Source organism: Ustilaginoidea virens, chromosome 2 (genome assembly GCF_000687475.1).
Source record: "Ustilaginoidea virens chromosome 2, complete sequence".
Taxonomy (NCBI): domain Eukaryota; kingdom Fungi; phylum Ascomycota; class Sordariomycetes; order Hypocreales; family Clavicipitaceae; genus Ustilaginoidea; species Ustilaginoidea virens.
The window spans coordinates 5407982-5432107 of record NC_057317.1 but is presented as its reverse complement, the minus strand read 5'-3'; the positions used below and the strand labels follow the sequence as shown (position 1 = coordinate 5432107).

At 47.1% G+C, this 24126-nt stretch overlaps 9 protein-coding genes across 9 annotated transcripts; 5 read left to right on the top strand and 4 right to left on the bottom strand.

Moving 5' to 3' along the window:
* Window positions 1-661: 661 nt before the first annotated feature.
* UV8b_03225 (uncharacterized protein) lies at window positions 662-2722 on the top strand (the record flags this gene model as incomplete). Its single annotated transcript, XM_043140723.1, has 3 exons — window positions 662-1483; window positions 1552-2152; window positions 2247-2722. The coding sequence occupies 3 exons, from the start codon at window positions 662-664 to the stop codon at window positions 2720-2722; spliced, it is 1899 nt and encodes a 632-aa protein (XP_042996657.1).
* Window positions 2723-4242: 1520 nt separating this feature from the next.
* Window positions 4243-5962, top strand: UV8b_03224 (uncharacterized protein; the record flags this gene model as incomplete). The annotated part of the gene is made up of 2 exons (XM_043140722.1): window positions 4243-4658; window positions 4795-5962. The coding sequence occupies 2 exons, from the start codon at window positions 4243-4245 to the stop codon at window positions 5960-5962; spliced, it is 1584 nt and encodes a 527-aa protein (XP_042996656.1).
* A 1163-nt stretch (window positions 5963-7125) lies between these two features.
* On the top strand, window positions 7126-9074 carry UV8b_03223 (uncharacterized protein; the record flags this gene model as incomplete). The annotated part of the gene is made up of 8 exons (XM_043140721.1): window positions 7126-7430; window positions 7518-7825; window positions 7935-8414; window positions 8492-8601; window positions 8669-8711; window positions 8775-8833; window positions 8899-8980; window positions 9046-9074. 8 exons carry the CDS (start codon window positions 7126-7128, stop codon window positions 9072-9074), a joined length of 1416 nt encoding a protein of 471 aa, XP_042996655.1.
* Window positions 9075-10039: 965 nt separating this feature from the next.
* Window positions 10040-11234, top strand: UV8b_03222 (uncharacterized protein; the record flags this gene model as incomplete). Its single annotated transcript, XM_043140720.1, has 3 exons — window positions 10040-10103; window positions 10224-10521; window positions 10613-11234. The coding sequence occupies 3 exons, from the start codon at window positions 10040-10042 to the stop codon at window positions 11232-11234; spliced, it is 984 nt and encodes a 327-aa protein (XP_042996654.1).
* Window positions 11235-11704: 470 nt separating this feature from the next.
* Window positions 11705-14638, bottom strand: UV8b_03221 (uncharacterized protein; the record flags this gene model as incomplete). Its single annotated transcript, XM_043140719.1, has 2 exons — window positions 11705-14112; window positions 14419-14638. 2 exons carry the CDS (start codon window positions 14636-14638, stop codon window positions 11705-11707), a joined length of 2628 nt encoding a protein of 875 aa, XP_042996653.1.
* Window positions 14639-15192: 554 nt separating this feature from the next.
* Window positions 15193-17402, bottom strand: UV8b_03220 (uncharacterized protein; the record flags this gene model as incomplete). Its single annotated transcript, XM_043140718.1, has 4 exons — window positions 15193-15420; window positions 15521-15591; window positions 16177-17196; window positions 17336-17402. The coding sequence occupies 4 exons, from the start codon at window positions 17400-17402 to the stop codon at window positions 15193-15195; spliced, it is 1386 nt and encodes a 461-aa protein (XP_042996652.1).
* A 402-nt stretch (window positions 17403-17804) lies between these two features.
* UV8b_03219 (uncharacterized protein) lies at window positions 17805-18644 on the top strand (the record flags this gene model as incomplete). Its single annotated transcript, XM_043140717.1, has 4 exons — window positions 17805-17855; window positions 18034-18355; window positions 18435-18482; window positions 18556-18644. 4 exons carry the CDS (start codon window positions 17805-17807, stop codon window positions 18642-18644), a joined length of 510 nt encoding a protein of 169 aa, XP_042996651.1.
* Window positions 18645-19425: 781 nt separating this feature from the next.
* On the bottom strand, window positions 19426-20098 carry UV8b_03218 (uncharacterized protein; the record flags this gene model as incomplete). The annotated part of the gene is made up of 4 exons (XM_043140716.1): window positions 19426-19768; window positions 19850-19877; window positions 19939-20015; window positions 20085-20098. 4 exons carry the CDS (start codon window positions 20096-20098, stop codon window positions 19426-19428), a joined length of 462 nt encoding a protein of 153 aa, XP_042996650.1.
* Window positions 20099-22301: 2203 nt separating this feature from the next.
* On the bottom strand, window positions 22302-24104 carry UV8b_03217 (uncharacterized protein; the record flags this gene model as incomplete). The annotated part of the gene is made up of 7 exons (XM_043140715.1): window positions 22302-22436; window positions 22508-22876; window positions 22939-23029; window positions 23103-23524; window positions 23598-23759; window positions 23834-23904; window positions 23972-24104. The coding sequence occupies 7 exons, from the start codon at window positions 24102-24104 to the stop codon at window positions 22302-22304; spliced, it is 1383 nt and encodes a 460-aa protein (XP_042996649.1).
* Between the last annotated feature and the right edge of the window lie 22 nt (window positions 24105-24126).

Here is a 24126-nt window from a genome sequence, read left to right as displayed (position 1 = left end):
TCTAACAGCTACCTACCCCTCTGTACTCCATACTTGCGTCTGTGATAAAGCTGTAGTGCGCTGGGGAGATGCAGCGACACTGTACAGCGCTCAACGGGGAGAGCGGGTAGGTTATTCAGAAACGGCATGTAGATGCAGGAGGAGAGTTAAACAACCTGGTACTCTGCAGCGTATTCATGATTTCACCTTGGCAGGCTCATATCACTGGCGGTTTTGACTGAGGTTAAAGGCATTTCTATCGTGAAGGGAGAATCTGCATGCGGCTTATTCTCGTAATACAACTCCCGTTATTTTGCGGGTCCATCCATGATACCACCTGCCCTTTACCAGAGCAGGTTCCGTCACACCCCAGCAGCGTCTGTCTCAAGGCAGCCTGAAAATCACCTTCAAGGCGGACGCCCTAAGCAACCTCGATGCAAATGCACGTCTCCTCTTGACTTTCATTTACAAGAGCTTAAGATCACTTGGCTTCGCTCGACCCGACCGCAGTGCAAATCCGCCTGTTCCCGACTCTCCCAGCGGAACCGCCTTGTCTGGACCTGCCTGGTTGGCACAACATTGGTCCGCCTTATAGCATCTTCTGGCGTCTGACAAGTATCATCGAGTCAATCAACGAAAAAACACGAGATTACAAGCTGGCTCCCAGGGCCGAAGCCTGTCGATGAGCCAGCCACAGCAACTGCCTCACCCTCGAGGGCAGATTAGCTCAGGTTCATACGGAGGCCACGGAGGCCAGCAGGACGAATTGTACATGCCCAGCATGACCTCAAGCCCACACAGGCAGATTGCATCACACAGAGATTACGCGCCGCAAATCAAGCTTGATCACCCGCCGATGAGTGCCAACCCCACCCAATCTCAACATCACCACTTGCAACAGCCTACTGGTTCAGGTGTGCCGAACGTTCTACAGCCTGGTGGGTTGTCATCACGCCCATCAGTCATGTCCGCTAACACGGCTCCAACCGTTCCTACAATTCACGGTGCTATGCAGCCACTGATCTCAGGGACGTCTACGCAACAGAACCGACATGGTCGACAATCGCCAGCGTTCCACGACTATCAAACGCCGACAAAACCATCTCTTCCCATGTCGCATTCACATACATACTCACGCTCTAGCCCTGTTGCTGGATATGATGCTCCGGCAAATTACCATGCCTATACTCCGACCACACCAGGCGGTTCGTCTTCTCAGCTCACGGCACCTGCGGATGCCAGCAAATACAGTGCTCCTACTTTGCAGAGGACTTTTTCAACCACGCCGCTTGGCCTGGCCGACATAAGACCACGTGCCGATTCCAGTATATCGGACGGTGGACCAGGAGGCCACGGGCAGGATCTTGCGAATACGCAACCCGGACCGAGCAACTATCTTGCGCCATGGGCTGTATATGCATTTGACTGGTGCAAATGGCCCCCGCAGGGTAATGGGGCAGGTAAATTAGCATTGGGCAGCTATCTTGAAGATGGTCATAATTTTGTACGTCTTTTTCAAGACTCATAGCCTTCCCAGCTCACTGTCACCCCCAAAGACACTAACGTCACCAGATCCAAATACTCGACAGCCAAGCCGTAGCCACTGCGCAAGATGTTTTTCCATCGTCGACGTCCAAGTGCAGTCTGGAGTTTACTAAAATTGCCGAAGCAACACATTCGTATCCTGTCACTAGACTTCTCTGGGAGCCTCCCTCATCTCAAAAGCAGTCCACGGATCTGTTAGCTACATCTGGCGATCATTTACGACTCTGGTCTTTGCCTTCCGAGACACCAGCGACCCCGGGTAATAATATAACCGGAGGTGGTAGAGATGCGTCTTTTGTAACAAAGCTTACTCCTCTGGCGCTTCTGTCCAACTCAAAGACCCCAGATCATACGGCGCCTCTTACCTCTCTCGACTGGAATACAGTTTCGCCGAGTCTGATAATTACATCAAGCATTGACACCACGTGTACCATTTGGGACATCCCTTCGCTGACGGCCAAAACCCAGCTCATTGCTCATGACAAGGAAGTATACGACGTGCGATTCTGTGCAAATAGCGTAGATGTTTTCGTGAGTTGCGGCCAGGACGGAAGTGTTCGAATGTTCGACTTGCGCAGTTTGGAACATTCTACGATTATCTATGAGCCGACGGGTAAAGAGGAAAGAGGTAGTTATTCGATCTGTTTCTCATGTCTATTCCCTGCCCTATGCGATGTTCTTGAAGGCTGCCTTCTGGACTCGAGTGCTGATATCATGTACAGACGGCAGTGGGCGGTCAAGTCCTACGCATAGTCAACAGGCGGTTGGCAGCCCTCCACCCCTTTTACGCCTTGCAACATCACCTCATGATACCCACCTATTGGCGACCTTCGCACAAGACTCGAGCACTATCCGGATATTAGATGTTCGTCAACCAGGTCAAGCTCTTCTCGAGCTCAAGGGACATACTGGTCCGATCAACTGTGTGGAATGGTCGCCATCAAGACGGGGGACGCTCGCATCCGGGGGTGACGATTGCCAGGTGCTTATTTGGGATCTGATAAACTCAAACTCGTCTGGCGGACACCCTCTGAACGGGACGCCGCAGCATGAGAATCACAGGAATCCCGTGGCAAGCTGGGAGTGTGATTATGAGGTTGGAAACTTGAGCTGGGTGCCTCATCTTCAGAATGCCGATTACGGCGAGTGGCTTGGTGTCAGCGCTGGTCGAGGCATCTGGGGAACTCGATTGATCTAAGCAGGTGCAGGTGACTAAAAGCGTGCCCTGCTATATCACAAAGACATGTCATCCACGGGGAAGCCAGACGGACACTACGCGAACCTGGACACAGCTGCTATGATGAACCAAGCTCACATAAATTGTCATACGTGCTGCCTCCCTGGTGGCCACAAGCGGCTAACGTTGCTATCAGATTTATCTGGAGGCAAAGGGCTTTGTTTTTACTGGCAGTGCAGAAAGCCCCAGGCTAGCAGGTTATGCAAAAGAAAGGCTGTTTCACCAGAAATGATCAATCGAGACCCCCTGGAAAATCAACCCTTCGAACAGGTCAATTATGTAGAGCAAATTATAGTGTTCATATTACTGCAATAGACAGATTTTTGGGAATATACCTTCCGTCTACATCTAAGCGCTACTCATAATTATTAAATACTTCATTGGGGAAGGAACAGATCAATCATGGAAACGAAGACTTCAACGGCATGAGTGAGCGTTTTCGGAGCCACGAAATGCGAGATGGTGGGGGAGGGACTGTCGCTGAAACAACATCTCGTTCCTCGCTTTAGTGACATTATTTATAAAAAAAAAAAAATAATAATAATAATAATAATAATAAAAAAGGCCCTGCCCTGGTAAGAAGTCTGGACTGCTGATGAAGTGATACTGGGGAATCAAGAACAAACGAGTTACAGTGTGTTTATCGGAGATGGGGGGACAAAATCCACTCAACTATTTTATAGCTCATCACAAATCCCTCAAGGACCAGACCCGATCCGCGGATCATAGCCATAATAGACCATTCGCTTATAAAATCCTGCTCATTCTATTCGACCGCATTTGAATAGAGTGCTTCTATTTTATTCAAGGCTATAGTATAGGCTCTCGTACAAATTCGTCGCACCGTAGTACACACATGCTTAAGGTACTAAAGCCTGGCCCTGTGCCAAAAGACTCCAATTCCTGTTCAGGCAATTAAAGAGTGGTTTAAACAGGCATAGAATAGCAGATCAACTTTCCATGTCCGCAGTTCAAAGTACAAGGTGAATGGCCTGTTCGGGCTATGCATCCAGTTCACCTTTTTTTTTTGCCCCATCAAAAGATAACGAACCAAATATGTTGTGCTACCTTCTCCTCACCGCACCACCAAAGTGACATAACACAATCGAGCAAAGGCAAAGCTGCATTAATCCCCACCAACCCCACCAGCTTCCAATTTCCATTTCCTTTACTCTCTCACTTGATTTTCTTCAACAATTCGTTCAACTATCTGGATTTCCGCAGTCGTCAAGCTCTCTTCACGTCACTTTATCAGAGCTTTGTCGGGAAGCTCTTTTCCCAGGTTCGTTGGCTCATATTCCTGTGCTTCATGTACTACACTGGGGGTTTTGCTGCGCTTTTGTGATTTAATAATTGCTTTCTCACTCAATATAATCCCTCATTTTCACGCTTCTGTTTCGAAACTTTTACTGACAGCCTCCTGGTGATAGGACAAGGAATTGACTACAATGTCAGCGGGTCGCACTCGCTCACTTAGCACCATGGCTGCTACTCAGCAGGACCACCTCAACACTGGCGGGAGAGTCGCATGGCTTGCTTCTCTCGATACTTCTTACAGCCCTGAGCACAACTATCGTCGTTCATCCATTATCTGCACCATTGGTCCCAAAACCAACTCAGTCGAAGCGATCAACAAGCTTCGCGATGCTGGTCTCAACGTTGTTCGGATGAACTTCTCCCATGGGTCATACGATTACCACCAATCTGTTATCGACAACACGCGCAAGGCTGTCGAGTGCCACAATGGTCGGCCAGTTGCTATTGCTCTCGATACGAAGGGTCCCGAGATTCGCACTGGCAACACAGCAAACGATGAAGACATCCCCATCGCTGCTGGCGAAGTGATGAACTTCACTACGGATGAGAAATTTGCCACCAGTTGCAACACTAAGAATATGTGAGTCTATAAAATTATTTTTTCTCACTTTTGTTAGTGAATGCCACTCCTCGTTGGCGTTGCGCCTACTTTCATTGCGAGGCTGATTCATGATCAGTCATTGGGACTGAACTTGTACTAATTTGATGCAAACTAGGTATGTCGACTACAAGAACATTACCAAGGTTATTGAACCTGGCCGTGTTATCTACGTTGATGATGGTGTCCTGGCTTTCGATGTTCTGAGCATCAAGGACGACAAGACCATCGAGGTTCGGGCCAGAAATAATGGTTTCATCTCTTCTCGAAAGGGCGTCAACCTTCCCAACACAGATGTCGACCTTCCTGCCCTGTCCGAAAAGGACAAAGCCGACCTGAGATTTGGCGTTAAGAACAACGTAGACATGGTCTTCGCTTCGTTTATCCGTCGAGCACAAGATATAAAGGATATTCGTGCAGTTCTGGGAGAGGAGGGCAAGCAGATACAGATTATCGCCAAGATCGAGAACCGTCAAGGGCTCAACAACTTCAGGGAGATCCTGGAGGAGACTGATGGCGTCATGGTGGCTAGAGGTGATTTGGGTATCGAAATCCCGGCCGCTGAGGTATTTGCTGCGCAGAAAAAACTCATTGCCATGTGCAACATTGCCGGAAAACCAGTCATTTGCGCTACCCAGATGCTGGAGTCCATGATTAAGAACCCTCGGCCCACTCGCGCTGAAATCAGCGACGTTGGGAACGCGGTCACTGACGGAGCAGACTGTGTTATGCTGTCTGGTGAGACTGCAAAAGGAAGCTACCCTTGCGAGGCCGTTCAAGAAATGCACGAGGCATGCCTTAAGGCCGAGAATTCTATCCCCTATGTTTCTCAATTTGAGGAGATGTGTAACCTTGCGCAGCGACCAGTCAAGATCGCTGAATCTTGCGCCATGGCTGCGGTGCGAGCTTCTCTTGATTTGGCTGCTGGGGGTATCATAGTATTGTCTACTTCAGGCGAATCCGCCAGGCTACTTTCCAAGTACCGCCCAGTCTGCCCCATCTTCATGGTTACCCGAAATGCCACGACATCTCGCTTCAGTCACCTATTTCGCGGAGTTTACCCATTCTTATTTCCGGAAGCTAAGCCTGACTTTAACCAAGTTAATTGGCAGGAAGATGTCGACAAGCGTATCAAGTGGGCTGTCAATAAGGCACTGGAGCTTAATGTTCTGACCGCTGGAGATACTGTCGTTGTTGTACAGGGCTGGAAGGGAGGTATGGGCAACACCAATACTCTGCGAATTGTGCGAGCCGATCCAGACCATCTGGGCATTGGACAGGCCTGAAGCGCAAAAAAAGGTAGGGATTTTTTTTTCCGGTTGACGATGAACGGGCGCAACCCGAATAAAAAAAAAAGAGTGGTTGGGATTGCACAAGATGAATGATTTGATAGACCTCATATAACTACACGGGCATGGCTGGGATCCGCGGTAGTGGGCTTCAGAATAGTTTGCCTTTCCACCTTGTAGGGAGTCCACAGCTCAACTAAGCGTTTTCCCGTATATTGTAAACGGCACGGTACCGGCTTTCTGTGGCACTTATTAGGACAGCCGTTATCGGTTAATTCTACCTCCGCACGAGCTTTTTAAATACTTCACGTAAGTTACTGAAAAGGCTGCTGACCTAGGTAGGTTAGGTACCTAGGTAAGTACCTAGTTTGATGACGCCAGGCTTGCTATTATTGAAGGCTCCACTTAGCATGCCCAGAATTTCCGATACCGGCTGCGATGCTGATGCTTAATATCTGAACCAAAACCGAAAAATGTGACACATCCAGCCTCCAGCTAGGAGGTAGGTACTCCGAAGATATGTCCATTTTATCGGTTCTCCAGAAAAATTGTAGGTACTAGATAAGATTCTTACGTACCTTAGGTGCTTGAGATACTTAATGGAAGGATTTTCGCTTAGTGCGGGTAAAGAAATAGTCTAACTTGATTGTCGCAGCGCTTTAGCTAGGACAATCATTCTTCTAGGCTGTGAATTGCTGCATTCCAGTCGCGGGAAGTAATTTCACAAATGATGCATGTATGTTATTTGTATCGACCAACAATGCACCACTGCACTAGTAGAGCGCCACTTCAGATCCCCGATATCGCGCCTTATCAGAACATGGAATGAATCATCACAGGTACCTAATAAGGGTACTCTACTCCGTAGAGATGATCAAGTTTAGAAGCGCAGGAATCTGTGAGCAATTAGGGACGTACCAGGTTGGTTGGTACTTGTAAGTTCACGCCAATCGCAGAGCGCAGTGGGCTTGGTTGGAATTATCCGGGACTAATCTGTCCATGGTCCGTACATTAACAAGACTGGTGGTGTTCTTTATTAGCTGACACATAGCATGATTTGGCTCTTCCCGCAATAAAAGCGCTGCAAATCTCTTCACCTTTGTCGCATCACCGTCGCCTAATAGCCTGTACTTCCTGCTCCAGTTTTGAAAAGATTTATCATGACACCTTCAGTGGATATAAAGGGGACAGCCGTGCCGCAGAGGACTGTCTCCCATAGCTGGGATCCCAATAATTTGTCGACTTCTCCAACTGCAACGTTTGCATCCCCGCCGAGCGGCTGGAGAGGGGCATTGACCCAGCGTGGTGCACCGAAGCAGCTTAAGCCGTTCAAAACCCAAGATTTTAGAATTTTGCTGTTGGAAAATGTCAATGCAACCGGTCAAGATATTCTCAGGGGGCAGGGTTATCAAGTCGAAGCCCTCAAGACCTCGCTTCCCGAAGATCAGTTGATTGAAAAGATCCGGTCAGTTGCAGAAAAGCTGATTGGCTGCGCAGAGCTCTGGTCTAAATGATGAAAGAAGACTTCGATACTGACTAAGAAGACTTCCAGGGACGTTCAGGTTATCGGAATTCGATCCAAAACTAAACTGAACGAGCGTGTGCTGCGAGAAGCCAAGAACCTATTGGTGGTTGGGTGCTTCTGCATTGGAACGAACCAGGTTGATCTCGACTACGCCGCACGACATGGGATTGCCGTCTTCAACTCGCCTTTTGCCAACTCTCGCAGCGTCGCGGAGCTTGTGATTGCTGAGATTATCTCGCTTGCTCGCCAATTGGGCGATCGCTCGTCTGAAATGCACCGCGGAACTTGGAATAAAGTAAGTGCTAAATGTTGGGAGATTCGAGGTAAAACGCTAGGTAAGCTGCGGCTTCCCTCTCCTGCCATTTCTGCTGCGTCCATCGTGCCTTTACCTATTCATGGGCCAGCATGTCACTGGTAAACGAGTCCTGACGCTTTTTGTGGCAGGCATTGTCGGGTACGGACATATCGGCTCGCAACTGTCGGTCCTTGCAGAAGCTATGGGTATGAGTGTGATCTATTACGACGTGGTGGCCCTGATGGCTCTGGGCACTTCACGACAAGTTTCGTCCTTGGAAAGCCTCTTAGAAGAAGCCGACTTTGTCACCCTGCACGTGCCTGATCTTCCAGAGACAAGGGGCATGATCTCAACCGCTCAATTCGATCGAATGAAACATGGATCATATCTCATCAATGCCAGCAGAGGAACTGTTGTGGATATCCCAGCTCTTGTGAAGGCCATGCGATCCGGACGAATCGCAGGTGCAGCTCTAGATGTGTACCCCAACGAACCAGCGGCAAATGGCGATTACTTCACCAATAGCCTCAACCAGTGGGCTGAGGATCTTCGTTCCTTGACTAACATCATTCTTACGCCTCACATTGGCGGCAGCACCGAGGAGGCTCAGCGTGCAATCGGTATTGAAGGTGAGGACAGGACAAAGCCAGGATTCTCGAAATCATTCAACGGAAGCTCAGCTAATTGATATTTTTTTTTTAATTAGTGGCTGACTCTCTGGTTCGATACATAAACCAGGGAATTACACTGGGAAGTGTGAATTTGCCCGAAGCTCAGCTCCGATCGCTAACACTGGACGAGCCTAATCATGCAAGAGTACGGCCAACTACTCATTGCCAATGTTCTCATATCGCGGGATTAACTAACGTGCGACTTCTTGTAGGTTATTTACATCCATCACAATGTACCCGGAGTGCTTCGTAGAGGTAGGAACAGCAACTGTATCTGTCAATGGTGGTGGCTATTCAGCTTGGCTAATGCCTTTGAAGTCAACGAAATATTGGGAGATCACAATGTCGACAAGCAGATCAGCGATAGCAAAGGCGACGTAAGTCAGCAGGGCTTCTTACCACATAATTGCACAGAGCTGCTAACATATAAATAAACGCGCAGGTCGCCTATTTAATGGCTGACATTAGCAATGTTCGTTATGAAGAAATAAAGGACATAACCGAGAGTCTTGAATCCCTCAACTGTAAGCTGCGCTAAGCTATGCTAACCCAATATATACATGAGTACTGATTTTTCAAAACTTTTCAGCTTGCATCATGACCCGGGTGTTATATTAGCCACGCTTTTCGGCCATTTTTATTTTTTTGTTTTTATTTTTTTTTTAAAAAAAAAAATACCATATGTGTGGGTAATGCGTGGTGGGCTCGAGGCACTGGGCGTGCTTTGTTAAGAAGTGAAAATGGAACTGCTCTCATTTACCGGAGTCAAGATTAGCAGAGACGCGACGATATTTTACCGCCCGCGTTTCGAAAGTGTTGCGGCTAAACTCGTCGGGTGCACTGGGTGAGATTCCGTATTTTTAACCCTATATTAACTAGAACACATGATGTATGGGTTCAAACGATAGATAGATTGATAGAATGACACAGCAGCGGGAGGTAGAAGACGTTGATATTGATGATCATAATTATTGTATCCTCCCATTGCTAAGCGTGATGACCTGCCCCCTTGTACATGTTTGTAAGATGGTCTAAACATCCATAATGTCGATCATCTGGATTAGTTTTGCATTTGCTTGCAGACCTATGTCTGGCTACTCGATCGCATGTCTGGTCGCCATCAATCAAGGTCAAGAGTGAGATTGCTCGTAACAGGTAGGTATGTATGTACCTTAGGTAGGTGCCTAACCTAAGGCACCTAAGGACGAGTGTATACATAGTATCAATTGGTGTCGAGGGGACTACATCTGGCCTATCAGCTCCCCGGACGCCCACGGAAGGCCCGGTAAGTCCTTTCGGCAATGGTGCCGCCGTCGTGCTGCGGCCGGTTATTTAGACACGTCTGCAATTACGTCGGCGAATTCTCTTTGCATTTCCATGGACCATGGTCAGCATCCCCCGGTTTTGCTACCTTGGTTGCGTCTCAGTCACCACTACTCACCCACCACCAGCTTTGCGTCTCTTCCAGGTGACCAGAAAGCCTTCAATACCGCTCAGCTGATTTGGACCAAGCGCGCATTTTTGCGGACAAGTATTAGCCAGTAATTGATCCGGCAGCCGTTCCGTTACTCTTTATCTCAACCATGGCGGCGGCAAAGAATTTAACCTCCCAGCTGAGCTCCAAGTCGCCGACTATACGAAGGATCCGTGAGTGCTTGCTTGGCCACCGAGAAAACAAGTGCCATCGCCATGTTTCTGCCACGAAGCCCTCCGCTCTCCGTGGTTTTGTCCGACTGCTGCTGACAAGTGACAACGGCATCGACCAAGTGCGCGAGGCTGCCGAGATATCTAGCTCTCCTTCTGCAGATTACGCAGCGGAACCTCTCGAATCCGATTTTTTCGAATGGCACTTTACTCTTCGCGGTCCTCCCAACTCCGTCTATGGTGAAGGGCTCTATCATGGACGAATAGTCCTTCCGTCGACGTATCCTTTGCGACCCCCCAGTTTCCGCTTCATGACGCCGAATGGTCGGTTTGAGGCGAACCGGGAGATATGCCTAAGCATCAGTGGTCACCACGAGGAGACATGGCAGCCGGCATGGGGCATAAGGACCGCAATTGTAGCGTAAGTACCAGTTTGTCATGGTGTTTATGCCTTTTATTATCGAATTTTCTGCTAAGTACATATGTGTATATGTTTTATTTTCTGAACGTAGATTGAGGAGCTTCATGGAAACCGACGCTCGTGGACAACTGGGAGGCTTAGATACGACTGACGAAGTGCGGCGTCGTCTAGCTCGCGAATCCCGAGACTTCAGGTGCTCAACATGTGGTCGATCAAACCTTGAGATCATCACTTTATCTGAACAGCAAGTCAGTCAATTGGCTGTGCCTTCTGGAAAGGACATACAAGTTCCGACGGAGCTTAGCATGGCGTGGAAAGATGAAATGATAACGAAGCGTCCAGTTGGCGATGGTCATTCATTGCCCAGTGATCGGCTCGACAACGGGTCGCAAGATGGGGACTCGGATGCTGCTGAAACCACCGAAGTCTTCGCTCAAACATCTGCTAATCCACAAACACGTGGTAAATCCCAGGAGTCGTCGACCCATGGTAATGAGCCGTCGAGTTCTACATCTCCCAGACACGATGAGGGTCATGCGCCGACCACCAGCAGAGTAACTGAGGCAGCGGCGTCAGAACAAGCCTTGACTCGAAGGCCGCCACGTACATTGCAGCCACATGATGAAGGTGTTCCATTGTGGGTGGATCGAGCCATTGTAGCTTTGGTCATTGTCTTGATAGCACTGCTCCTCAAAGTATTAGTAGGTTTTTAACTTTAGCATCGGCGTTGGTGGACCGAATGGGAGCAACTGCTGCTTTCTTCCCTCTGATTCTTATTCTTTTCCTTCTCGTGTCCGCAATGCAAGAGAATCTTCAACTCTGTCAATTGCTGCTCTTTGGCACTCACTATCAGACTCGCCAATCAAGCATTGGTTAATAAAGCCGTGAAAAACCCTACTAGTAAGTTACAAGTCCCATAGCCACGTACGTTCTCGGACGCGCGGAGATATTACATATAAGTCACACAAAAATGGTAGGCTTTGATTCAACGGGATCTAGTAGTTGGGATTTAATTGCCCAGGGAACGAGGGCATTACGTACTGTGCAAGTTCTTTTCCAAACGTCAAAAGTTCTGCTTCGTCCTCTATAATTGGGCTTTGGAGTGTTTCCAGAATCATAACCCTCCTTCCTCATTTCAAGTCTTTGGCCGAAGTCGTTGTCCGTGTCCCATGTCTCTGTTGGCTCATAGCCACGGCACTACCAACCACCACCATTCCCCGACTGCAGAGCCTGTGCCATTGGGCAAATCAGTAAGCACGCCTGTTTTCTTACCCCAGGTGACAATGAGACTCGCCTCAAAGTCATCCAGTATAGGACATAAGGCACTGCAAATTCCCTCGATATCCATAGAGCCTCGGGTAGCCATTGCAAAGCAAACGGCACCGAGTATATCTCGCCAACGTGCCTTGTTTGGCTTGCTAAAAATATCCACCCATTGAGGGAGTTCCCCGTCTTGACTGTCAGATGGTGGCCCAGCATCCACAACAGCTTTTAGAACGTGAATTTGCTCGTTATACAGGTAGACATCTGTAGGCATAGCCTCTATACCAAAGTGGTAGTAAGATTTCGGATACTTGCGACTCTCGTAGTTCCCAGGTTCGAAGCCCAATGGAATGTTGGGCAAGTTTGTAGGCATCAGCCTTATTCGTCCGGCAGCGTTGAGGTTCGTGAGAGCCATCATTGCCCCGTCGTTCAACGTGTAAGGTACAGTCAGCTTTTTTCCCAGCCTGAACGTAGCGTCGAGCCTCATTTTGAACGCAGCAGCGTCACGATACTTCGAGCTTTGCGCCATTTTGCTTAGTGCAGACATGTATCCCTCGCTGAGCCTGTAGGGTCGGCCTCCTAAAGGCGGCTTTTTGCTTCTGCAAATAACTCTTTGCTTGGCCAAGAGCTCAATGGCCTCTTTGAAGAGCTCGGAAGTTTTGCGTTTGTTCCCAGGTAACAGAGTGAAGAACTTGTCTCGGATATCTTCCACGGAGTACTTGCCAATTGACATGCTACAAAGGGACTTGATCCAGGACCTCGCAATGTCCAGTTTGGTTATCTTGAATGATCGCTGCAGTTTGCGTAAATCTCTGTCGACAGGGAAAGCTCCTGGGGTAGAAGTCACCGCCTCGAAGCGTGTGAAAACGGAAGCTTGCACGTGGAAAAAGCGTTCTCGCCAATCATCCGTGGGACCCTTAACATCCTCCAGACTGAAGTGCCTATCCAATAATTTCCGAGATGCAGGAATCTGAAAACCCTCTAGCCGAGGAATTCCCATAGTCCAACGGACGAGATTATCCCAATCATAATCCTGGGGGTTATTGAAGTCGATCATTGGCAATTCATCATGCTTGAATGCTGTCACAACCCTCTCTTGAAATGCCCGCGTAAAATTGGCGATGCAAGGTCCTTGTCGTTTCCGTGTATCGACCCAGAATCTTCGTAACTGCATCAAATCCGCATCCGGAAAAATGATCATAAGAAGGCCCCAATCAATCGTTTTATCTGCGCCACCCAGCAAAGTACGTACTGCAATAAACGCCGCCAATAACTTATCAGGTATATCCATAGGATAGTTCTCGAACTCAATGTCATCTCTGTTAACAGAATTGCATTGCAAACCCTCTAGCGAAGTCAACGAGCGAGTTGCAAGCGCCACACGTTTAATCCTCAAAGTCGAGCTTGCGTGGGAAGCTATTCCAGTGTCTAGCTTTCCGTTCTCCGGGGTTGCGGGAAGGTCTTGCCCCGTTCCCAGTAGAGCACGGCCGTAGGATGTCGGAGTATGTTGCTCTTCTGGAGGCCAGCTTATTTCGCATAGATGTAGAGCTTCTGATTCGATGGGACCGCTGCAGAACCTCAAAAATATGTGATGAGGCCCCGCCGAAGCAAAGGGTGTGTTGGTAAATGTTGAACCCCAAGCCATTTCCGATTCGAGGCAAGCTCGAATCCTACAGTCAAAGAACTGCTCTGAGCTCGCGAGAGCATCGTCATTGTTTGCTTTTTCGGTGTGTAGTTGCGCATGTCTCCTATCCACCATTTGACTAAAAGACTCCCATTGAAACCACTGGGGAGCAGGCATCCAACCACGAACCGTGAAACTACCATCGTGACATTCAAAGAACTGAGTATCTAGCCAAGGCCATATACCATCCTCATCAGTTAGAACAGTCACAGTATTGAGATATTCTTCGGCCTCGAGGCTTTCTGCCCAGGCTTGACTTTCTGCAATCGTTTCATAACTGGCCGTTTGTGGACTCGGAGATCGCACGCTTATCAGGTAGTCGATATCTGGCTCTTCTTCAAGAAAGGTATTTGGCGATAGGAAAAGTATTTTCAAAGCCGGCGCCACTTCTTGCGTTTCGGAATGGAGTTTCTCATGGAGCGCTGCAGGGGCTTGGGATTGTATTACCTTCCGTCGCTTGGAAGGAAATGAAGCGATTTCTTCAACCCCATCTCTCGCTTCTGACTGCTTCGACCTTTTCGCTCGATCGCGTGTATCTGATCCCCGCTCCTTTTTCGCGGCTATTTGAGCCACATACACTGGTGCATGTAACAATGCTACCTCATTGGCCAGCAGCCTTCGCCCACGTCCACCAACTTGTAATTCTGTTGAGGAATTAGTACTTCCGTAGCTGCCGGTCACGGGTCTTGTTGTTGACTCCAATCGTAAAGTTTTGACCTTCTCAAGCAATTGTAGTGACTCGGTAGAAAACGCATCCACACCAGGCGAAGTCAAAAGTTGACATTTTGAAAAGGAACCAGTAGAATCCCGAAACGCATGCCAGTGTTCTGTGATGATGCCTTCCTCTAAAAGAATCCTTAAAGTTGATCGAAACTCATCCCTGTGAGGAACTATCTCTCCAGGATATTCTTGATCCCAAGTGGCCAGAATAGAATCCCAAAGTAACTCACCACCTAAAAGAACCCCGTGTTCCCTTTTCAGTCTTTTCTCGATCAAGTTACGTAAACGTTCGTCAGCTTGCTTAGGTTTTCTTCTGGGCACTTTTGCCTTAGGTTCTGGATCAAGTTTAGCGTTGCCGATGAGACTATGGTCGCGATTTTGATGAAGATCTCTCGAAAGTTTCTGCACTCGGTCATGGTGGTGTTGCACTTCACCTGCAGTCTCCCTCATAGGGTGTCTGGGGAAAGTGTTGGACACGGGCGTTGTGGGCAGAATCAATCCATCATAGTTGCAACGGCTTTCATCGCTGCGTAATTCCTTGACAAGAGAGCAATTTGCTGCGCGATTTCCTAGTCCTAAAACTGAAGTCTGTCTAATCTGATCTGCCAAAGACCGAGAAAGCAGTCCCTGGTCGATGTCAGATGTTGTTAACATGATTGGCCGATTCATCGCAGATGCAGGTCTTCTCCAGGATTTGACGATCCCCAGGGAGGAAGAGTCGATATCAGACTTCGCAGTTACAGGAACTGGGCCCAGAAGAAGGGAGTCAGGACTAGCATTCATTTGCTCCATCCTTGGAGAATCAGTGACAGAATTTCCAGCAACGTTTTGAGGTGTCTCTCTTTCCGGTGTCACCTTGGAAGATTCGTGACTTGACTTTTCGGCTCTAACGCCCTGTGATTTCGATCTAAAAAAGGTTGCTCGTCCACCTCGACGTGCTGTCTCCTGGGTTTCGTGGCTGAATTGGGGGTTGCAAGAGGTTTGCGATTTCTCGAGGTGATACTTTAGTCCAACGTCGTTTTTCCAGCTCCTTCCACAATTATGACATCTCCATGGTCGGGACTTAGGGTTGTCATCGTCGGATATTGTTCTTTCTTGACCTCGACCTCGACCTCGACCTCGACCTCGTCCACGTCCACGTCCAGGGCCAATAACAGGGCTTGATATTGTTCTCTCCAAGGCGGCCTCTCCTGCGAGATCTTGTCCTCTTCTGGAGATAGTCCTTTGGCCTGCTAGATCGATATTGAGAGAATCGGAATTTTCGATGCCCTCGGTTAGTATATTAGGCGGTACCCAGTCCCGAAGCTTTTCAGATGATATGTGCATTGTTACCAGTAGGCTTCGTTTTGTTCGAGAACCGGCATCATGGAATTCTACAGTCCCATCATTTGAGTCCGATCGCCCTGTTGACAACACTATTTCAGATTCAACGGCATGGGAGTGAAGATTCGTTGACTGTTTCTTAGGCTGCCCACGTCGCTTCGGGTTGGCAGCACTATTTAAGTGAGTCTCAGCGATGCCGCTTATGCTTGACAAGGTTGTACTTCTTCCTGTGAACTTTGGCTCAAAAGTACTAGGTGAGAATCCATACAAGTCGCTTGTGGATATCGTAGTGCTGGGTCTGTCTTCTCCCGAAAAATGAGACTCATTAATCGATGACTTCTGAGGTACGTAATACCTATAAGAAGCAATTTTTCCGGTCCTTATATGTTCACTCTCGAGTTGCAGGTATCGAAGTTGCGGCGGTTGGACGTTGGAACTGGCCATGCAGCTAGTCATGGACGAGATGTAGCGATTAAAGGAAGGTCCCAAGGTAAGTACGTAAATCTCGGGGTTTGTCAACCCTACTTCCCCGAATAATTGTGCAGACGTGGCGATTTTTTGTGGCAGCGGATGGTCAACCGACCAGGGAACATAATCTCCCAGTCTGCTTCCATAGATTTGTGAAAAATCTGCTTGCCAATATGAATCTGCTCCTTCAACCGCACCGAGCAAGACTGTCTTGATAGGTTTGCTAGTTCGCTTCCCCGTAGCCAGAAATGTGGACCAATCCTTCGCATTGAGGTCTCTGTTGTATTTGATGCAGTCCTTGAAGATTTTATTGTCCAATTTTGCAGCAACGTACTGGATGGCACCACAAGAGTTAAGAAATCTGCATATCTTTGACACAATCTTCATTTGCCAACGCATACCAAGTACGCCTAGCTTTGCTTTAAGATCCTGAAGACGTATGACCCGCCATTCCTTCGTGACGGCCATGATAGTCGTAGCCAATGCATAAAAATCCATCGACTCTCCTGTCCATCGTGTGTGCCATGGAACCTGATCAAGGTTGGCAGCCAGGGTTTGATATGAGAGATTAATCTCGGCAAGTCGCGATGTATCTGACTCGTCACCTTCTTTTGGGAGGGAAGGAGCAAATGACTTGAGCCATAACTTGCTCGTCTTCGTTCCCCTGACGAGTGTAGTCCTCTTCACAACGTAGCCTTTCTTGACTAGTGAATCCGTTCTCTTGGGCACAGATCGCTTGTCCTGTTCGACGAGACGTCCTAGGTCGCCTTGCAATATGCCCTGAGATCTTGTAGATGATATACCAAGAAGCAGAAGCCATTCAGAACGAGGTAATCTTTTGTAGTTCACTGCGTGGCCGGTGATAGATTCCCACATTAAATCTTCAGATGCGTAGACCCTGATAGCGGAGGAATTCCTTTGGCTGCTCGACTTGATTGATATTGAATTCGATTCAATCTGATCAGATGGGAAGCAATTCCTTTCATTGCCGACTGGAACCTCATGTGACATAGCCCCAGCTAACAATATAAATTCATGAAGAGGTACGCCATTGTATTTCCGGTTTGGTCCTACGGATAAGTTACCCTGGGCAACTAGCCAGTGCCAGATAGTAGCGATAGCATGATCGGAAAGTGGTTCTCCGGCTTTGCAAGTGAAAGACCCTGAAAAGTCAGATAGATGGCGAATTTCATTTATCAGCTCATTTATAGAGCATCCTGTGTCAGCCTGGTCAGTAGGGTGTATTATCTAAGCTTTTAATTGTTTACTTGGAAGCTTCAAGGTAGGAACAAATATCTTTTGTGACATGGAGGATTGTATAAGACAGAATGCCAACTAGAGGTTCGGTTTTCTTACCTTCCTCACCTGCACATGCCACGACCATCAATAGGTGAGAAATCAGGCCCTCGAGATCCCAAGCCATATTGATCGCTCTTTAAGTGTTCTCATGTTGAGAACGATATACAGGATAATTCGGACTAAAAAGTGCAGAAAAATTCTTTGCCTTTGACATCGGGAGTCGAACGTGCGATCAAGAGTTAACTGTACATCAATTGAAGTGGGGAGAGGTTGAGGAGTTTTTTTCCCCTACACACATGCGACGCCCCAGTTTTCTCGCCACCCCCCCCCCCCCCCCACCTCCCCCGGACCGACAATACTACATAGCAAACCGGGCCATAGATTTTCCAGTTTTTTTTAAATCTTCACTCGCGGTATTGTCAGGCAAAATACTAAGATGATAAGATGAACAATTCGGTAGAAGACCAAATATCGCGAGAATAGGAATATTTATCTTGTAGGATAGGGGAAGAGAATTGGGCTTACTATGTTCCGCAGGAGGCTACGAGGCTTTCCTTCGGAACAGCGCATTTACTTGGTATGATATCATATGTGGAGTTACCCTGCAAGTTTCCTATTACCAACACTTATCTACACTTCGATTTGCTGTGCCCGCCGACATGCTGGTGCTAATAGGGCGGTTGTTTGTGATTTAACCGTCGCCGATGCTTCGTGGCCGACATATCATGCAGGGTAGTACTAATGCCCTGGCACAGAATCGCGTATCTCTGATTCAGTCAGAGCTCCTGCAACACAGCACCAGGAGCTTTGCCAGCGCCCGAACCACGTCATCAAGCTCGGAAATAACATCCCGAAGACGACATCCAGCGGGGGAGGCTGATAGGGATATAAAATACAGAAACAGCCTTAAAGTTAAACCACTGAGACGTGAGACCGAGACCGAAATTGAACTCGACAAATCCAAGGATGAACAGAAAGATTATCAGAAACGATACGACCGAGCAGCGAGAAAATGGATGTTGAACATGATAGCCCTCCCGATTTTTCTCGTCACCGGCTATTGTCTATTCGAAAGACGTACGTGCTACCGGGCTAGAACCTCTCGAGCAAACTGGGGAACTTTCAAATGTCATCATTTACTAAATTCGGGTCTTAGTTATCATGGGACATGCTCCTAAAACTTCGCCAAGGATCACGGACAACCGTTGACTTACAGCATAGTCAATGTTCCACTGGTGCTGCGGGAAGTTCTTACTCACAGCACTTTAGGTGGTTAGAGACCAATGCATCCGTCAGAAAAAGGCTGGGCAATGCCGATTATGCTGTCTGTAGATCCTGCTTAGGACACAGCACTTTAGGTGGTTAGAGACCAATGCATCCGTCAGAAAAAGGCTGGGCAATGCCGATTATGCTGTCTGTAGATCCTGCTTAGGACACACGACGAACAAATTCTGCTAGGAACTAGATATCGACAATAGACTTGACCAATTTCACCCGAAATTCAAAGCAGTATTTAGATAGTAGACAAACCTCTGCCCGCAAACTCGATCATCACATAATATAATATATTCTTCTATGGCTTTGAAAGAGGGAGGGACCGCGGCTCTAATTCATATTCTACTGCGCTTTCTTTAGAAGGTATTTTGACTTGGTTGAAAAGGGGTAGACTGTAGCGAATGTTGTGTCTGCGTTGGGAAGCTGCTCCTCGGCACCTTTAACAATGATAACTGCGTGGGAGAACTGGAAATGACATGTGGATAGAGCGGGACAGACATCGACACATGACCAATATAACTTTGTGACCGTTAACGAAAGCAAACTGGTTGCTAGGAAAGTATGCGAGATATTATGCTCTTAATCTCTACACGGCCGTCATTTACCAATGACCTAAGGCACTAAGGTTAATCAGTACCTTAATATGGCCGCTTGCCCCTACCCTCTTCCATATTTCTTTAACAAAAGTTCTTCCCTGCTTATTTTTACTTAAAGCCACGTCGCGCTACGAACACAAGTCACCTAAGCAAGACTGGAGATGGGAGTAGTACTCGGCACTATTCACCTAATAGCATCAAAGGAAAGCATCACGTGAGAGTTACAATCATTATTGAGAACAATATTTATGTATAGCGAGTATTTATTCATAATGGTTATGGCTTAGGCCCTCCAAACTTGGCAATACCGTTCCTGATGCTTGAGTCAACTTTCTTTGCCACTTTCTCTAGTGGGAGACGGTCATCAACCCTCTGAATGGCCCTGGAAATTGGTGGCTCGATACGTTGCACAACGCGTTCGACAGGAGGAGTGAAATATGTAATATTGCGTTCCCATCTGGGTGCCCAGATTGCAGTCTGACGTGCCAGTCTCTCTTCGGCACCAGGCATAATCAGGTATAGTGGGGTCAGAACGCCGACACCAGCTGCACCAATGCATAGAACCTCCGAGGGCTTGGCTCGAGGCAATCTAGGAATTCGATGAGGCATGATGGTTGACCTGAGTTAAAGGGAGGATGAATTATACGACTGTTCTGCACAAGAGTTAGGAAAAGCCACATAGAGGCGTATATACGCTTACTTATTGTGGCCACGAAATTCTTTTAGGACTGGTCAGTTAACTTGAAAGCTTTATAATGCTTGTAGATAGTACGCTATAGTGAAGGATACAGAGTAAGAGTGCGGAGGAAGTGAAAAGAAGAAGAAAGAAGAAGAAATAAAGGTGAGTGCCAGGAGGGGGGTAGAACCTAAATACGTTTTGGTGAACGAATGCGGAGGAGGGAGAAGGGAGGAGGGATAGAGGGCTAAGTACCTACCAGTTTCCCCGCATTTCGGTTGCAAGAAATGGAAGCTGAAGATCCACCAATTAAAACTAATCAATAGTTTCATTACACAATCTATATAATATTCAGTCACGCTATTATCCCCTCGTAGTATATTTAATCAGGCATAGTTCAACTATAATCGTTTCTCTAACCCCAGATGATCGTTGGTTGACCCACTTCCCCAGACTGCCTGCGCCAGCCTGCCCCAGACTGACGTGGTCCATACTCCAGACTGCATACCTGGCCCCATATCAAAGTCCTACAGGGGTAAATACGCAGCTAGTGCGGTCGAATTGGCAAAGTCACTACGCCCCAATTGAGTCAAGTACAGGAATTCCGAGTCAGGACAATTTAATATGACTATCCGCAAAACGCGCGCGAATCTTCACGAAATCATTACGCTGCGGATTTAGGCCGTTATCCCAAGTACCTGCACTAGGCCGCCAAATTTAGCGTACTGGGCATAAATTCATCGCACCTTTATAGAATGGCTAAGCATATGTGGCACACGTTTGTAGAAGCATCCCCACCCCTGCTCACCATGTATCGCGCTAGCAAGGGCCGCTTACTTGCCATCCCTTTGACTGTGTTAAGGTGCAGCTTTTGTAACGGACCAGGGTTTGAGCCAATAGAAAACCGTAAATTAAAGGGTACATTAGCAGACTAGGAAATAGTATAATGATATAAGTACCAGCAATTTCCAGACTTACAAAGAGCTACGTCGCACTTATCGCAACTGTACGGCCCGGCACATAGCGCTGTGAGGCTATTCCCACTATATTAAGCTGCAATTTAGCAGTGATATAGGCAGATAGAAAAGGCGTTATCACTAACTCTTAAGATGTTACTTATTGGCTCTATTGGAAATGCCAGAATTCCTAGTATAAGGATTTTAGTGATAAAGGTTTGGTGACTAGGCCAGTTGCCAAGAGGGTACGGATTTCTAAAGACATATATAGCCTTTAACGCACCCGCAGGGCACATAGGGCGCTATAAGGCAGACGAAAACGCGTTATCTATTAATAGCATCAACGCTTAAGATGTCGCTTATTGGCTCCATTAGAAATGCCGGTATTCTTGATATAAGGGTTTTAGTTATCACGGTTTGGCGGCTGGGCTGGTAGCCAAGGAGGTACCTATAAGGTACATACTACTACTGCCGACAAAGCTATAGACAGCTGATGCTGTTTTATATAAAGCTACTACTCTATCCTTTTCACCTTCAGGCTTCGTATATCCAGGGTTTAGGCTACCTTTTATATTTAAAAAATGTATATATCAAAAGACCAATGAGCTATGTCGGTGCTTATCGTACCCGTCTGAAATTATGAGGTGATTCGGCATTATGAGGTGATTCCGGCCAATTTCAATCGGGCATCAGGGGCACTGACACTCGATACCTCACTTGTTGGCTCTATTACAATTGCCAGAATCACCAAGCCTGCCCTTTCGCACCTTTAAAGGATTTTTTTTTTATCGCACTATATATATATATGCCACTGCCAATACAATAACAATCGAGTCACACTACGATTGGGTGGTCTTCAGCGCTTCTGAATTTATAGGTTATACCACGGTTTTAATTAAAACATGAGGCATTTGTAAATAAAACTGGGCTTACCGCACGGAGTATTAAGCGCCCCTCGAAGCTGCACATATTTAATTAAATACTGTCTTTCTGATGGTAGGTACGTAGAGATCCGAATCTTTTGGGTTGGTCGGGTTCCGAATATAAAAATGCATCGCTGAGTAAAGAAAACCCAAAAAAAAAAAAAAAAAAACAAGCGGATTTGCATATTTCTTTTTCACCATGCTTTCAGAATAGCGCTAGAAAAAAATTTACAGTAAAAAAACCCCTAAAAAAAGGTCAATAAAAGAATAAATTAGCTGCATGCATTCGAGCGCTAAATCAGAAGAAAGCAAGCAAATCTATTTATTTCATGCTTAACATTTCTTTTTAATTACAGGCAGAGTAAATAGATTCCTGCAAACGCGCGAAAACAAAAACAATTAGCACAGTATAGTTTAGCAATAGACCGAATTGAAAAAACAACACTAACCTTGTTAAATTCTACCATTTTCTAATTCGGTCTATTGCTAAACTAGGCTGCTATGACAGACTACGAGCACACGCACACATTAAATAGTGCTAATGATATATTGTATATTGTTATCTTCTTTTATATCGTGTCCGCCTTAATCGCACCGTTATTTAGAAACCTTGCTCCTAGTTGGCAAAGACTTCATAGAGGTAGTACCTTCCTTCGGCAATTCTTTTGCGAAAGGGATAAAGTCTGGCGATCCTGGAAGGTACTTGCGAAGAGGGTCTGGTACTCGAAGACCCTATATATAATTTTGCACCTTTAGTAAAGAATGCGCCGATAATTCATAGCTTCGTAAAAGAATGACCTTACCTCTTCAGTTTGATAGTTCTCTAAAATACAACACATGGTTCTACTGGTAGCACATAAAGTGGAGTTTAGGCAATGAACATATTTCTTCTTAACATCAGTCTGTGTCTTGGTGCCGAAGCGTATTTCGAGGGCGCGCGACTGATAATCGGTGCAGTTGGAGCAAGAGACAAGCTCCTTATACTCCCCTTGAAAGGGAAACCATGCCTCCAAGTCGAACTTTTTGGATGCTGCATTATTTAATGCACCTGACACGATCGAGACAATCCGATATGGAATCTGAAGGGACTTGTAAAATTCTTCAGAAATGGCGATCATATCATTAAATGCTTCCCAAGACTTCTCCGGGTCCGTCAAAAGGAACTGCTCGATCTGAGATTTGAAGTTAGAGACGCTACGGTCACCCAGGAACCGAAAAGCCTTATATATCATACCTTCTCAAACTGGTGAACACGGTAAATTCCCCAAGCATCTCTGCCATGCGAGCCAGCTTCTCTTCGGTAGCAGGTACTATAGCCAGCATATCTGTTCCTGATATTAGCAAAGAGGATCAAAAAGTGAACCCCATATCTTACCGCTCGCATCAATAAATACTGACTTGATTGGAAGTTGTTTGGGAATAAGCCATTCGTCTGCGTGGAATGCCGAGATTGGTTGTTCCGACGTAGCAATTAGATACTTGTCATTTTTTGCTTCCCCGTCGATGACTTTATACAGCTCTTCATCGAATTGCTCCAGTTGAGCAGTCTTGGCCATGTAGTCCTTTAGCATAAATTGCGGCGTTTGCAGGGCACTATAACCGCGATTGCTTAGGAACTCGAGACCATAATTGATTAGGGCCTGGTTAAGAAACACGCCCCATCGATGCAAAAAATATCCTCGATGGCCAACCACCTTAACACCTCGGTCGGGGTCATACCCATCGAGCCTAAGGAGGACTTCATGGTGAGAGAGAATGTTATCGCGTTTCTCGACCGTAGTCCCCTCGGGAGCCCATATACGCTCTACTACATTATTTTCCTACACGACATGGTTAGAGCCTTATTGGAAGGTGTCAGACATGGATGAATGTCATCTGACAAGGATAACGGACTTCGTTATTGCTCACAGGCACGGATTCGTGCACATAATTTCCCACTGTCTTAATTTTAGTTTTCAATGCCGCGTCTTTTTCCAATGCCGATTCAACTAAAGCCTTTTTTTTTTTCTCGAGGTCGATCTTTTCTTTCAATAGCTCATCGGCAGTCTCTTTTGCCTGTACAGGAAGCGTTACGAAGTTAATATTGCACCACAATGTTACAAGCACAGGAGAGTGCACTGCCTCCCTACCTTCTTTCTAGCACCAATCTGCTTCTGGATATCATTTATCTTGCCATTGATCTGCGTAGCGTTGTACTGGGCTGCCCTCCAACAACGGTTATCAGCAACCTGCCTGGTGCGAATGTAGACACGCCCTGCCTTGCTCACTTTTGCGATGGTCATCAAAAAGGGAAATTATTTCATCGACAATGTCTGGATTGGCATATCGACGCCGCTGAGATTCTCGAATCCTTTCGGGATTGCCGCCACGCTCGGCGATAAAATCGAGAACGTCGAGCATTGCTCGGTCTAGTAAAGTTTCC